Source organism: Notechis scutatus, chromosome Z (assembly GCF_049901735.1).
Source record: "Notechis scutatus isolate UNSWTSFEM ecotype Mainland chromosome Z, rNotScu1.2, whole genome shotgun sequence".
NCBI classification, from domain to species: domain Eukaryota; kingdom Metazoa; phylum Chordata; class Lepidosauria; order Squamata; family Elapidae; genus Notechis; species Notechis scutatus.
Window position 1 is genome coordinate 134,698,917 of NC_142025.1, and position 15,000 is coordinate 134,713,916.

Genomic DNA, 15,000 nt, shown 5'->3' on the forward strand with positions numbered 1-15,000 from the left:
TGTAAGTTGTGTAAAAAACGTAAGTTTTAACAGTTACTAAACAAATGGTTGCTAAATCAAGAACTACTTGTAGTCGACATAGAAATAATACAATAATGTCATCAGTAATTTCTTGTGTCAGGAGGCTCATGTACAGGTAATTCTTGAGTTAGAACCAGCGTTAAGACCAGAATTTCTATTGCTGAGCAAAGGCAGGTGTTCAATGAGTCATGCCCGATTTTTATGACCATTTCTGCCACAGTTGTTAAACAAAACACTATTAGTTGTTAAGTGAATCATGTGGTCATTAAGTGAATCCAGCTTCTCCCAAGCCAGCTGAGAATATTGCGAAGAAGAATCGTGACCCTGGGATGCAACAACTATCGTATATACATGCTGGGTGCCAAGTGCCAGAATTCTGATCACATAACCACGGAGAGGGTGCAAAGGTTGTTAAGTATGAGGGCCAGTTGCAAGTCACTTTTTTCCACTGCTCTTGTAACTTCAAACAGTCACTAAATGGATGGTTGTAAGTTGAGGATTACCTATGTTGTGTAGAAGAGTCCAGTCAAATGGAAAGCTGTTTTACAACTTTTTTTCTAATGGGATAGAGCTTTATCATGTGTTTTTTCTTGGATCAATAGTTGTTTCTGCAGCATTACATTAACATAGACTACTTTAACAATGCAGGTATGACTCCGTGTACCAGGAACGCTTTAGACAAAAACTCCTGCTGAATGTCTATGGAGGTTCTCGGTCGTCCAGGTGATGGCTGTCCCAGAGGTGCTTTTTCTCAAGAGACACCTCAACTTTCTGGTTTTTCTTTGAAGACGTTGAAGCTTCTTGGGTGAGAAGGAAAAAAAAAAAAAAAGGAAGTCCAGCTGCCTCTTGAAAAAGCACCTTTGGGACAAGTCTCCTGCTGTCCTTTGTGAGAAGTTTTATCTTCTGCCATGGATAAAGCAATTCCAAATGCAATTCCTAAGCAAGCAAGAAGATCAGAACAGAAGTAGCATCGTAGCACCAGCCGCAGCAGGAATAACAGTAGCTTTATTGAGAAAGCATCCCACAAAAACAGATGCTGAGTTCTTTTAAAAACTCATTTCCTGGAGAATTAAATAAACCCTGAGAAATTGAACCGCGTGTGTGGTGTGTGTGTGTGTGTGTGTGTGTGTGTGTGTGTGTGTGTTTTGAAGCAAATGCTTCTTTCCAGAGTTCCAGGCAGGATTTGGTTAACTCCAAAGGGCGAAGGGATTGGAGAACAGACCAATCCCTATAGTAATCCCAGAGCAAGGACAAGCAAGCTCCCCCTTGGGGCCTGTTTGAGTAATGCAGCAGTTCACAACCATAGGGCTTCACCCGTTCTATTCCCAAACGTCCACATTTACTAGAAGTAGAAAAGCATCCATCACAGTTGAGTGGAGGAGGCAGAAAAGAAGGAGAGAGGGCCTTCACTTTGATCCATGTGGGTGCTGCTTCTCTTCCAGATTTATTTCCCATTTTTGGCAGTTTGGGCTCCAATTGTTTTGAAGCTCTGCCTTCAATCCCCATTGATACTAGACAATTTGTGGCTATCAAGTGTCTGGCCAGGAAGAGGTACACTGTTATTCTTTGTAAACAGAGGGTGGCGAGCAATAAAAGCAGGATTTGAAGGGGTTCAGTCTCTATGCAAACTGCCCATCTCCAGTATAAAAGAATGGAAAAGGGAGGATCCAAGGCAGCACCAGATGTTCTCATCACCAAGCCGGTTCACCAGATTCCAGAACTCCAGCGGCTTTTTCCCACCTCAAAAGTTAAAAAAAGTTTTATCTCAACTCTGCAAACCACCTGAGTGAGGGAAGAGAACAGGAAACAGCGAGGGGAAAGGCCGTGCCAACATCTGGCAGCTGTGTCATTCCCTCCCAGGCGGGAGCCCGTGTCCCAAATGTCCACGATCATGACCTCAGTCCTGCACCTGCCAGACAATGAGGTGGCTTCGCTCGGCTCGACGGAGGCGCGGGTTCGGGTGTAGCAGGTCACCATAGTGCTTATCGGAGTTGTCTCCTGGACATGGAAGAAAACAGTGGCCACATGAAAAGAGAGCAGGTCTACCCCAAGCATGTCTAAGGAATATCAAGGAACCACCAAAAACACTCCCACTAACAATGACTGGGCACACCACTATTATATAAACAGAAAGCAAACCCCGCTTTCTTCTAGCACTGATGGTGTTACCTAGTTGGGTGATGAAACGTCTATAAGAAAATCACCAAGCTCAGAGAGCACCAGGCACCCCACAGTTCAACCCTGAGGACAAATTTTCTCTTCTGTTGGTACCAAGAAGGACTTTTCTTTATAAAGAAATCCCAATCCTGTTTCTTCCCCAGATGTGTTAATTACAGGATTGTACCACCTAACCATCTCTTGCCATTGGCCAAGGGGGCCGGAGTTGAAACCGAGTCAGCTCTGGACCACTGTAGTTTCTCCATCCCTACTTACCTATCCGGAGATTAATATACCCTTCCCCTCCACTTAGCACCAAGCTGCAAGGTTTGCTTGGTTTCTCTTGGCTGTGCGAGGCCTTGAGGTTTTCTGCAGCAGATGGATCCACATATCCTAGAAGAATGAAGAGCAATCAGAACTATTCAAATCCCAAAGGTACCCAAATGATCGTAATGACTTCCAAACCTGGAAGGAATAGCATCTGGATAGGAATAGCATCCTTTCAGGGCGAGACTGAGGCAGGACACCTTTCTCCTTCCCTCAGAATCACAGCTGTTGCTTAGAATAAATCTCTCTCATCAACAGGAATTTGGATTGGCCTCAATTTGAAAAAATGGGTTTTGGGGTTTTTTTTGAGAGAGAGAGATCAATTCAGCACGATTGCTCCAAAAGGCACAAAATTCTGCCCCATAGTACAGGTAGTCCTTGACTTACAGTTCATTTAGTGAATGTTCAAAGTTACCACGGCACTGAAAAAATGACTTATGACCATTTTTCACACCTGTGACCATTGCAGCATCCCATCAAAATCCAGACACTTGGCAAATGGTTCATATTTATGATAATTCCAGTGTCTCGGGGTCAACCTTCTGTGACCTTCTGACAAAAAAAGTCAACGGGGAAGCTAGGTTCACTTAACAACCATGTGACTAACTTAACAACTGCAGTTATTTGCTTAACAGTTGTGGCAAGAAAAGTCGTAAAATGGGGCAAAATTCACTTAATAACTGTCCTGCTTGGCAACAGAAACTTTGGGCTCAATTGTGGTCGTAAGTCGAGGACTACCTATAGCTATAAGTAGAAGAGGAGGAGATTTGAAAAGCATGGCTTTTGATCTTCTTGTTGTTGCCAAGTCAGAATAAATGATAACAGCTGCAAGGTTACTTTAAGCACAGAGATGAAAGGACTCACATATGCAGTACCCACAATGGAAGAATGGATGGCGAAATTAATGGAGTTGGCGGAGAACACAAAACTGACTGAGTTGATGAAAGAAAAGACTTTATTCTAGTTTTATTTCTATTTGGAAACCACTCTTGGATATTTTGCTTGAAACTGAAAGAAAGAGAATTTTAACCTTGGGATGTGATGACTAGACCTGTTTACAATCAGGGAAGTACAGTGTGCTGTGGTTTACCCTACTTCAAAAGGTCACTGTATTTCATACTTGTATCTGTACCAAAAAAAGTCAGAAGTTATTCTTTTCTATAGCTTTTCTTCCCCCCTCCCTTTTTCTCTGTGTTGGCCAAATTTTCTTTTTCCCCATCCTTCCCTCTTTCGTTTTAATTTTTTTTTTCTATGCTTTTTTGTAGTTTATAAGTTTTTAAAATTTAATTAAGGTTTTTTTTGGGGGGGGGGGCAGGGAGGAATGGTTTATGATGCATCTGTATGTATTCCTGCTAGATTAGGACAGTGTTTTTCAATGTTGGTGACTTTAAGATGTATGGAGTTCAACTCCCAGAATGCTGGCTGGAGAATTCTGGAGATTTAAGTTCATCTTAAATTTTCTAAGACTGAGAAACACTGGATTAGACTCATCCACATAGGCCCTCTCTTTCCTATTCTCCTTTCTCTTCCAGTCATTTTTTTTTTTACTATTTCTTTATCTGATGTTTTTCTACATCTTTCCTTTATTAAAAATGTCTTCTTGCTCTATGCTAGGATAGATTGTCTTTTGGTCTATAACCCAATAAATAAATAACACACCCACTTAACTTGTATTTTAGAGCTCTGGCTAACTAGGTTTTCTTAATGTATTTTAATGAGCTGCATTTTAGGCAATGAGAGGAACTAAAAGTTAAACAGAAAATGAACTGCTTCATTCTACACTTTCTAATTGTTATTTAGGTTAGGTGTTTTATTGATTTTAGTTCTTTTAGTGTTTTTTTTCCTGAACTTGTATTGTGAATAACCCTGGAATAAAAGCTAATGAAGGCAGTATATCAAAACTGTTTGGTAAATAAGGCCATTAAACATTATTAGCCAGGAAAAAAATACAGTATTAACTTGCACTTTCATAGGGCCACAGGGGAGGATAACCTTCTTTGCAACTAGTGTGGAAATTTGTGCTATTCATCATGAAGCAGGTTACATTTCTTCCACACAGAAGGCAAAGAAAAGATAATTTGCCTACAAATTAACCAATATGGACTTTCTGGTTGCCTCTGCCAATCTGGCCATTTGTTATATTTGTGGCCACAGATGTGCCCCAAATAAACAAATCCAGTACCCAGTCCATAAAAGAAAAAAGCAAATTGTCAGAAGTTTACAGTTTACAATCCCATTTCTTGCTGCCCCTGTGAATCAGAACTGTAGACAAATCAGGATGCAACTCTTACTCAATGGCACAAAAGCCAGATTTTCTTGGCATAGAATCCACACCCTTTGCGTTTAACGCTCATTAATACACAACATGCTGCCCTGCAAGGCAGTACATTATATCAGCCAACCATTGAAGTTTCATTCAGTTCCTTTAAAACACAGCTACTATTTTAAAGGTTCTGGTCTATTTGGGGGTAAAAGGATATATCTATTTTGTTGATTTAAAATTTAAAATACATGAATCCAATCTCACTGAATGCAGCATTTTCCGCCTACACTTGGTTTCAACTTTCCAAAAGTTCCCAGCTAAGATGTTGACATGAATGCCTTGTTTATCACAGCCCCCACTTCCTTCCTCCACCTCTGTTGTTTCTCCCATGCCGGGAAAATCTGTAAACATCTCAGGGAAGAAACTTGTTATATTCTGCCAAATTGTCACTTCCTGAAAAATCAAGAAATGGGTTTTGGACATTTCTTGCAAACTACCTGGGACAGAGACAAAGAAACGGACAGCATCACGGTGCCCATGGTAGCTGATCTGGGCTTGCTCCATAGCACACAAAGGGATACCAGCAGAGGGTGAAGTCTTCGGGCTTTCAGAAAATTCTGCAAAGAAACAGGAAAAGCCATCTCAGAGCTAAACAGCACAGCTATGAATTTTCCCACAATCAGAAGGAGACTTATTTGCTTACCGGAGACAAAAGGCACAGATATAATGGTGCCACCGGATGTACCAACCCATAACCGCTTTCCAAAAACACCAAGAGCTGAGATGTTTAAGGCTAAGCTAACACTGCTGGGCCCTGGGGGATGAGGAAGAGAAAGCAAGGGTGAGCTTGTATATATTTGACAGACTAGCACTGATGATGTTACCTAGTTTGGGCAACGAAACAATTGCAAGAAAACACAAGTTCAGAAAGCACCAAGGACCCCTCGGAAGGGTTGAGGCACATTATCTCCAACATCATAACTGGGAATTCTGGAGGCTGTGCACTCCAACCTGAGCACCAAGCAGGAGAAGGCCATTCAAGCCTTTCTTTCTTTCTTTCTTTCTTTCTTTCTTTCTTTCTTTCTTTCTTTCTTTCTTTCTTTCTTTCTTTCTTTCTTTCTTTCTTTCTTTCTTTCTTTCTTTCTTTCTTTCTTTCTCTCTCTCTCTCTCTCTCTCTTTCTTTCTTCTTTCTTTCTTTCTCTCTCTCTCTCTCTCTTTCTTTCTTTCTTTCTTTCTTTCTTTCTTTCTTTCTTTCTTTCTTTCTTCTTTCTTTGTTTCTCTCTCTCTCTCTCTCTCTCTCTCTCTCTCTCTTTCTTTCTTTCTTTCTTTCTTTCTTTCTTTCTTTCTTTCTTTCTTTTTCCTTCTTCTTTCCTGTCTTTCCTGTTCTGTTCTCCTTCCTTTCTTCCTGCTTACCTCTTTCTTTCTCTTTCCTTCCTTCCTTTTTCCCTCCCTCCCTCCCTCCCTCTCTCTCTTCTCCTCCTCCTCCCCTCCCTCTCCAATTTCTCCATCATCTACAGTTAAATGCCACGATTCCAAATGACTTTGGGCATCTCAAACAAGAACTCCTGTCTATATCCACAGATGATTTATGATAAGAATGGATATAGGCACTAGGTAACCTGTGCCTCTCCAAGTTTTGCAAAATTATAGTTTCCAACTATATTTCCAGCCCCAGCAAACATGGACCCCAAGAAAAGATGCTGGGGGCTGTTCTTCTGAGAAATCTGAAGGACCTAATCCTGGTTCAGAAGTTCTGCCTACAACAGACAATTTTTTGATCCTTCAACAACTCTCCAGTTCTTCATATTTTTCCAGGAACCAGAGCAGCTTTCAGATCACGAAAGCAAGGCTGGCTGGGGAATTTTGAAAGTTGCAATCCACGTGTCTTAAAGTTTCCAAGGTTGAAAAACACTGTTCTGCAATATCCAAGATCCTGTCTTGGTGCCCACTGGTTCCTGACCCAGTCAGGCACAAAAGATCAAGTCTACCTGAAGTCCCAATTAAACTGATTTATTGCTAATCATGCCTATAGGCACAGGAATCTTCTCAACGGTTAGCACCTGCTTGGAGTTAGATATCGGTTAATAGAATTCACCGGAGTAGAACTTTGTTCACTTGTGGCTACATAGGGATTCTAGGCTGATAACTCCACCTCCAGGTTCTGTCACGCCTCCTACAGCCACTTACCAAATGTGCGGCTGATGAAAGGCTCCAATTCCACTTCCTGCAGTGGCTGCCCTGTCTCTGCATGGAGAAGACGCAGAGTGGTCTCCAGGCGGACTGAAATCCAGATGCCACCACCAGCTGCTGCCATGTGCCGGACATGGCTTTTAGGGTGCGAAGTCACTTCGAAGTATCGCTGGAAGGAAAGAAAAGAAATTGGTGGCAGGGAGTGATATTCAAATGAAAGGCATGTCCATTTTTTCTGGCGTGGGTGCAGGAAGTTACGGCCTGTTGGTTGGGCAAGGACTCTATTGTATACAGCTAGTCCTCAGCTTATAATCATCCATTTAGTGACTGTTCAAAGTTACAAAGGCACTGAAAAAAGTGACTTATGATTGTTTTTCACATTCATGACTGTTGCAACATCCCCATGGTCACATGATTAAAATTCTAAGAATGTAGATGCAGTGGATTCCAGTGACTTGAATCTGTCCCAACCCCATTTGAGTTTTCTACTGGACAACTTCTTGGCTTGCACAGCTTCCAGTAATGGCCTCATATCTCAACAGGCTCACCTGAATGCGAGCAGTCCGGGGATCCAGCACGTAGATTCGATTTCCATAGCCACACCAGAGCCAATTAAACACAGGGATGATGCACCGAATGGAGCGCCGTGGCCGTCCCAATTGAACCAAGCGTGGGGAGTACAATTCCCAGTTGCGATCTAAGAAAAGACAAGTTATTATTCAGCCGCCCAGAGTCACCTTGAACTGTGAGATGGGCAGTGTATCAGTTTAATTAATAAGTAAATAAAACAAGTGTCAAGTCCCACATGAGCTAGGCAAAATCAAGGAAACAACATCTACATAGACTTCAGTAAGGTATATTTAATGCAAGTCTTTGGGTAACTACCGAATCTTGGAAACTTCAAGAATTTCCAATCCTCATTTCCAATGTGTTTGTTAAGATAAAATCTCTTGGAAATGCTTCTTCCCCTATTTCTTGCTAGCTGGGCTTCACTGCTGCTTGTAAGGTAGGTTGTCAATGGACTCATGTTCTGTCTCTTGGTTATTTATGATTATTTACCCTTCTGTTATTTTCCTAGTCTCTATACACTCTCTCTCATCAAGAAATTAAGGAGAAGGTCTCGACCCTAGGGGAAATGGGGAGGGAAGAAATCCAAGCAGTAGGACCTACCTGCATTCCGATGGAATATAGCCAGAGACCCATCAGCTAGGGCAGCTACAACGCGGCCTTGGGCGTGCCTGGAGCAGACAGGGCAGAATAACAAAACAAGGCATGTTTTACTAGCACTAGAATGGGAAGATGGGCAGTTTCCACCAAGAATACTCAGCTTTCAGCCATACTCACACAATACAATGGACAGCCTCCTTCAAACGTGCTTTGCCTTGGCAATGTCGCCAGTCAGTCACAGCGGAATGAATATAGATACTGCAAAACAGAAAGAAATACCAGAAATAAGAGGAATATCCAACAAAATTATCAGACCCCTCCATCCAACTCTGCCACTAGCACAGTACCGGTTTCAGCTGGGACTCCTAGCGTCCCAGTCATTAAAGGTAAAGTTTTTCCCTGTCCAGTTGTATCTGATTCTAAGAGACGGTGCTCATCTCCATTTCTTAGCCGACGAAACTAGCATTGTCCGAAGACTATTCCATGATCAATTGGCCAGCATGACTATATGCTGACATGCACAGAACACTGTTACCTTCCTACCAAAATGGCACCTATTTATCTACTTGTATTTGCAAATTTTCGAACTGCTAGGAAGGCATGAGTCAAGGATCACCCCGTCTCATGGCGCTGGGATCTTGAACCTGGGCTGTCAGCTTTCTAGCTAATCAGCTCTGTATCTTTAACTGCTGAGCCATCGCACATGCACACCCATTCATTAGCTGTTCATATTTGGGAGATAGCGTTAAAGTCTCTGCTGTCACAGTTTCATGACCGTATTGGGCATATTCATTATGCAGATGGTCCATGATTTATTACCATTCATTTACCAATCGCTTGAAGTTACAATGGCACTGAAAACTTACAACTAGTCCTCACAGCTTCGACTGGTGAGCCTCCTGAAGGGTTTTCGACAAGCAAAGTCAATGAAGGAAGCCAGATTCACATAATGACCACATGATTTATTTAATGATCATGGTGACCTGCTTAACGACTGCAGTAAAAAGGTTGTAATACTGAGTGTGATTCATTTAATGACCACATCACTCAGTGATGGGGGTTCCAGTCCCAATTGTGGTCATAAATCAAGGACTGCCTGTAAAAGTAGGTAAGCTTTATCTTCTCCCCAGAATGACAGCTCCCTCCTCAGGATAGCAGGTGGAATTACAGAATAACAGTAGCAACAAGAAGAAAATGGTAGCAGAGGAGAGGAGGAGGAGGAGGAGGAAGACATGGTCAGACGCTGCTTGAAACAACATAGGCAGGAACGGCATATTATATCAGACATGTTCATTTCTTTCCCACTTTAATCTCCATTACCAGCCTTCCTGGGTCCCAATCCAGACAGTGGGTCCTGTACCAACTGCCTCCATTTCCCTTGCTTCTTCATCACTGTCAGATCGGGGTGCCAAAGGGTCTTCGAGGATCTCTGGCTTTACTACTGGCTTTTCATCCACAGGTGCTGTCAGGCCTGTAGAAGAAGAGGGAAAGCAACATTGAGGAAGGGAATGCTTATCTATCAGTTCCACAGAGGAATTATTGAGGCTGTAATCTGCACCTCTATAACTATCTAGACAGACACAGGCTTCACAAAGTAATTAGGACTGCAGAAAAACAATTGCTACCAACCTGCCTTCCATCGAGGACCTGTACTGCATGAGTCAAAAAGAGGGCTGTGAAAATATTTACAGACCCCTCACATCAGGACATAAACTGTTTCAACTCCTTCCCTCAAAACGACATCATAGAGCACTGCACACCAGAACTAGACAAAAGGACAGGTTTTCCCCAAATGCCATCACTGTGCTAAACAAATAATTCCCTCAACACTGTCAAACTTTTTACTAAGTCTGCATTACTATTATTATTATAAATCCTCCCATCCTTCCTTTCACCATCTCCTCCCACTTATGACTGTATGACTGTAACCTTGTTGCTTGTATCCTAACCATTTTTATTGACTGTTTCATAGTATGAACAGTTCGATTGCTTATTGTACCCTATGTCTATCAGTGAGCGTTGTACCTTATGACACTTGACTCTTGATGAATGTATCTTTTATGTACACTGAGAGCATTTGCACCAAGACAAATGATTTGTGTGTCCAATCACTCTTGGCCAATAAAGAATTCTAATTCTAATCTAATCTAATCTAATCATGAACCCAGAACACCTTGGGACCTTGCTTTGAAATCTCACAGCCAGTTTGGGGCTCCTTCAAAGCAACTAGAACAGTGTTTCCCAATCTCAGCAACTTTTAAGGTGGGCAGACTTCAACTCCTAGGCCATTCTCTTTTTCAGGGACATGTATAGAATAGAATAACAGAGTTAGAAGGGACCTTGGAGGTCTTCTAATCCAACCCCCTGCCCAGGCAAGAAATCTTATATCATTTCAGACAAATGGTTGCCCAATCTCTTCTCCTCCAGTGATCGAGCATCCACAACTTCTGGAGGCAAGCCATTCCATGATTAACCATTTTGTCAGGATATTTCTTTTTAGTTCTAAGTTGTTTCTCTCCTTGATTAGTTTCCACCCATTGCTTCTTGTCCTGTCCTCAGGTGCTTTGGAGAATAGCTTGACTCCCTCTTCTTTGTGGCAACCTCTGAGACATTGGAACACTGCTATCATGTCACCCCTAGTCCTTCTTTTCATTAAACTAGACATACCCAATTCCAGCAACTGTTCTTTATATGGTTTAGACATGTAGACATATCTAAGTTTGAGAATAAACATCAAAAGTCCACAAAGCACTGAACAATGAAAGAATCGATTTGGAAAAATCTCAGTGGAAGAAAGCTTTAGACTCTATTGATATAGAGCCTGTCTTACATCAACTACATGTGACTAAGTGGATTAAAAGCAATTCTTTGGATTTTCAGGCTCCCTGGCTGAGGTAAGTTTTCTTCCAAAATAGCTTACATTGAGATTTGAAATTCAAAACTACTTTAAATTCATACTTCCAAGCCAAACAACCAACACAAATATATCCATTCAATTATTTGAGCCGTGATGGCACAGTATTGCAGGCTACTTCTGCTGACTGCCAGCTGCCTGCAGTTTGGCAGTTCGAATCTCACCAGGCTCAAGCCTTCCATCCTTCCGAGGTGGGTAAAATGACGACCCAGATTGTTGAGGGCAATAAGCTGACTCTATAAACCGCTTAGAGAGTGCTGTGAAGTGGTATATAAATCAAGTGCTATTGCTATTGTGCCAAGTAAAAGAACTGAAGGTTGCACATGAATTACACCCAGTCCTACTTTGGCTGAATTTGCATGACAGGTTCAACCAGATCACCTCAAGACCAGCTGACTCATTTGTACAATACACAAAGTTTAGTTTAGTTTAACCTTGGTTTGGCCATGGCTTAACATGTTTCCAAACCCATCCCCTTTGGTTACTTTATAATTCAATTAATTGAGACACCCCAGAGAACGAGTTTGCAATTAATTCAAATAATTGTGAAAATGATCCTGAAGAGATCCTTTCTATGAAGATTGATCCCCCATTCAAGATATTTGTATAACTCAGATCAAACTGTAGCCCCTAAAAAAAAAACCCAGTTGGATAGAATAAAAATCTGAGTTGGAAATGGCAAGAAAAAGGATGTTTAATAGGCTGGTACTCATTGTGCCCCTTAAATTCCCCACAAACCAGGTTAATTTTTCCATTATCCTATTCCCCAAACTCTCCATCAAAAAAATGGCTGAAAGTTTTGACCCTAGTTAATACCCCAGCTCTCCTGACCTCATAGAAAGTGTCTCACTTCTGGGTACTTGGATCATCCAAGTGATGAATCTCCCTGCTCTTTCTGACAGTTTCCCAAATTCCACTTCCCCATTGTCCACCTGTCCTTTGTCTCACTGACCAGGTACACAAGCCATGGAGAGGACGTGAATTCCAGGCAGCACAAAGTGTTCCAGGAGCTGATTAGCACTGGGGGAATTGAAGAGGGTCACTTCGCTAGCGGAGTGGGTCCCAGCAGCCACCCACAGCTGAGAGCTGCTAGAAGAGCTGCAATGGGGGTTATCCTGAAAGGAAATGGAAGACAAGGTTCAGGAAAAGGCAGGCACTCATAAACCTATCTTCCCATATTCGATCCATGCAGCACCTGCAGCTCCTAATCTGAAATCTTAGGTAAACTGGTGAGAAATCTTACACAAATTATTTTTTCTAACTATCCAGCCCTCATCTGAATCTTCTGTGCTACATGTGCTTGCTCAGGGAAACACAATAAATATCACACGAGAATGTGACTTTTCAAGGCCTGAATTGTCCAATAGCAAGGATTTGCAGGTAGTCCTCAACTTATAATATTTCTTTTAGTGACCAAAGTCACAATGACACTGAAAAAAGTGACTTATGACCCTTGCAGCATCCCCAATTCAAATGCTTGGCAATTGACTCATATTTATGACATTTGTTGTGTCTCAGGGTCATGTGATCAGCTTTTGCAACCTTCTGATTAGCAAAATTAACGCGAAGCCAGATCCACTTTATAATTGTGTTATTAACTTAACAACTGCAGTGATTCACTTAACAATTGTGGCAAAAAAAAATTGCAAAGTGGGGCAAAACTCACTTAACAACCATCTTGCTTAGCAACAGAAATGTTGGGCTCAATTGTGGTTGTAAATTGAGGACTACCTGTGCATCATCTAATAACAGAGTTGTAAAAGGGAAAGGGAAGAAAAGAAGAAAAACCAGCCTCCATCTTGGCACCATTCCAGATATATTAGAAGAACACCTCTCATCATCTTGTACTCCCCCTTGTCCCACTAACTCTATAATACAATTTGCAGACGACACCACGTTGGTGGGACTCATATCAGGAGAAGACGAGACGGGCTATAGATCAGAGGTTCTCAGACTGGTCTTGTGGTGCAAGAGTCATAACCTCACCCTGAACATCAAAAAGACCAAGGAATTGATTGTAGACTTCAGAGATGCAAAGTAGAGCCTCTCCCACTATATATCAATGGAGACTGTGTGGGAAAAGTTCATAGTTTTAAATTTCTAGGAACTTATATTTCCGACAACCTTATTTGGTCGGTCCACACTATGGCCACTGCAAAGAAGGCCCAACAGCGCCTGCACTTTCTGAGGCTGCTGAAAAAGAGTGGTCTGGGTGAGAAGTTGCTGGTTACTTTTTATCGTTCTACTATTGAGAATATTTTGGCATACTGTGCAACGGTGTGGTATGCTGGATGCTCTGCAGTAGATAAGAAGATGCTCCAGAGAGTTATAAACACAGCACAAAAAATCATTGGTTGCTCTCTTTCTTCTTTGGAAGAGATTGCAAAGACCAGACTCCTCTCTAGAGCACTAAAAATCTCCACAGACCGTTCTCATCTGGACATTCATATTTCAAACTGTTACCATCAGGGAGACGCTATTGGTGTCTTAAAATAGACTAATAGACTGAGAAACAGTTTCTTTTCCAAGGCAAAAATTGTCTTGAATCAAACAGTGCATATGTGATTTAGCCCTATGTATATAGTGGCATTTTAAAACTATCTAACTTACTATATGTTTTAGGTAGGTTTTAGACTAGGTTTGTTGTTGTTGTTGTTGTTGTTGTTGTTATTATTATTATTATTATTATTATTATTAAATACTCTGTAGTGTGATTGTGATGTGGTGTTTGGGCACTGTGCTGGAGTAGCTTTCAAATTTCATTGTATTTGTAGAATGCAATGACAATAAAGGTATTCTATTCTATTCTATTCTATTCTATTCTATTCTATTCTATTCTATTCTATTCTATTCTATTTCCATAATTCTTAGCCACCACATTAGTTAGGGAATTCTGGGGGTCGTGGTTCCAACACACCCAGGGAAGGCTGTATTTAAGGTTGACCATCCTAAACAGATGGTCAGAAATTCCAAGCCTGAAAGGAGCTGAGTTGTGCCGGACAGAAATCAGTGCTTACAATCTGTGATGTTTCTCGAGGCTCCAGCCCAACAGATGCTGCGGCACACCAGAGCTGCAATAAGAGAGAAAATAAGCATGATCTTGACATCCATTCACAAATTTTTAATTGTACACTCAGAAATGTTTGCTGTGACTGCAGTGAGGGTACTATATAGACAAAGATGGAAAGATTTGTCTTTACCTACAATGGACGAATGGACAGTGAAGCGGTTGGAACTTGCTGAGGTGGTCAAATTGACCGCTTTACAATGGCCCAAAGAGACTTATAAGTGGGTCTTGAATTTATGACCATTACAGCATCCCCATAGAGTTGCAGTGGCCTAGAGGTGGCGCTCTCACCTCACAATCAGGAGGCTATGAGTTCGATCCCAGGTAGAAGCAGATATTTCTCTCTGCGCATACTGAGAATTTATCTGCTGAATAAAATTCTCCATTGGCGACAGGAAGGGCATCCAGACAGTAAACGCTCTGCTTCATTCAGTTCCCTAGACTCCACCCCGCAAGGGATTATGGGGTCATTAAAAGGAGACGATGATAGCATCCCCACAGAAACATCATCAAAATTTGGGCACTTGGTAACCAGCATGTATTTATGATGGTTATCGTAACGGATTATGTGATCATCATTTGTAACCTTCCCAGCTGGCTTCTGACAAGAAAACTCAATAGAGGATACCAGATACACTTAAGAACCACACAATTCGCTTAACAACCATGGCAAAAAGATTGTAAAATCAGGCGCGACTATCTTAACGATCGCCTTGCTTAGTGACAAAAATTCTGGTTCCCAACTATGTTCATAAGTCAATTACTGTATTAGTTCTGCCATAATTAAAAAAAAAAACAGTAAAAATTTGCTTAGTTTTTTTTTCTATACTTAAAAAATTAGTAAAAACATGTTTTAAAAAGATGTTTGTTATAGGAACTCTCAAAGCAGATCAT

At 41.5% G+C, this 15,000-nt stretch overlaps 1 protein-coding gene across 1 annotated transcript in view; it reads right to left on the bottom strand.

The window, feature by feature from the left end:
* Positions 1–560: 560 nt before the first annotated feature.
* LOC113421824 (C-Jun-amino-terminal kinase-interacting protein 4-like) overlaps positions 561–15,000 on the bottom strand; it is a 34,641-nt gene continuing 20,201 nt past the window's right edge. Inside the window, exons 17-27 of the mRNA XM_026682429.2 lie at positions 14,057–14,110; positions 11,992–12,154; positions 9,446–9,596; positions 8,303–8,383; positions 8,129–8,196; positions 7,507–7,655; positions 6,956–7,127; positions 5,472–5,582; positions 5,266–5,385; positions 2,455–2,571; positions 561–2,019 (exon numbers count right to left, since the gene is read on the bottom strand). Of these exons, the coding sequence (XP_026538214.1) occupies positions 1,919–2,019; positions 2,455–2,571; positions 5,266–5,385; positions 5,472–5,582; positions 6,956–7,127; positions 7,507–7,655; positions 8,129–8,196; positions 8,303–8,383; positions 9,446–9,596; positions 11,992–12,154; positions 14,057–14,110 (1,287 nt within the window). The 3' untranslated portion in view covers positions 561–1,918. The remainder of the gene's footprint in view (positions 2,020–2,454; positions 2,572–5,265; positions 5,386–5,471; positions 5,583–6,955; positions 7,128–7,506; positions 7,656–8,128; positions 8,197–8,302; positions 8,384–9,445; positions 9,597–11,991; positions 12,155–14,056; positions 14,111–15,000) is intronic.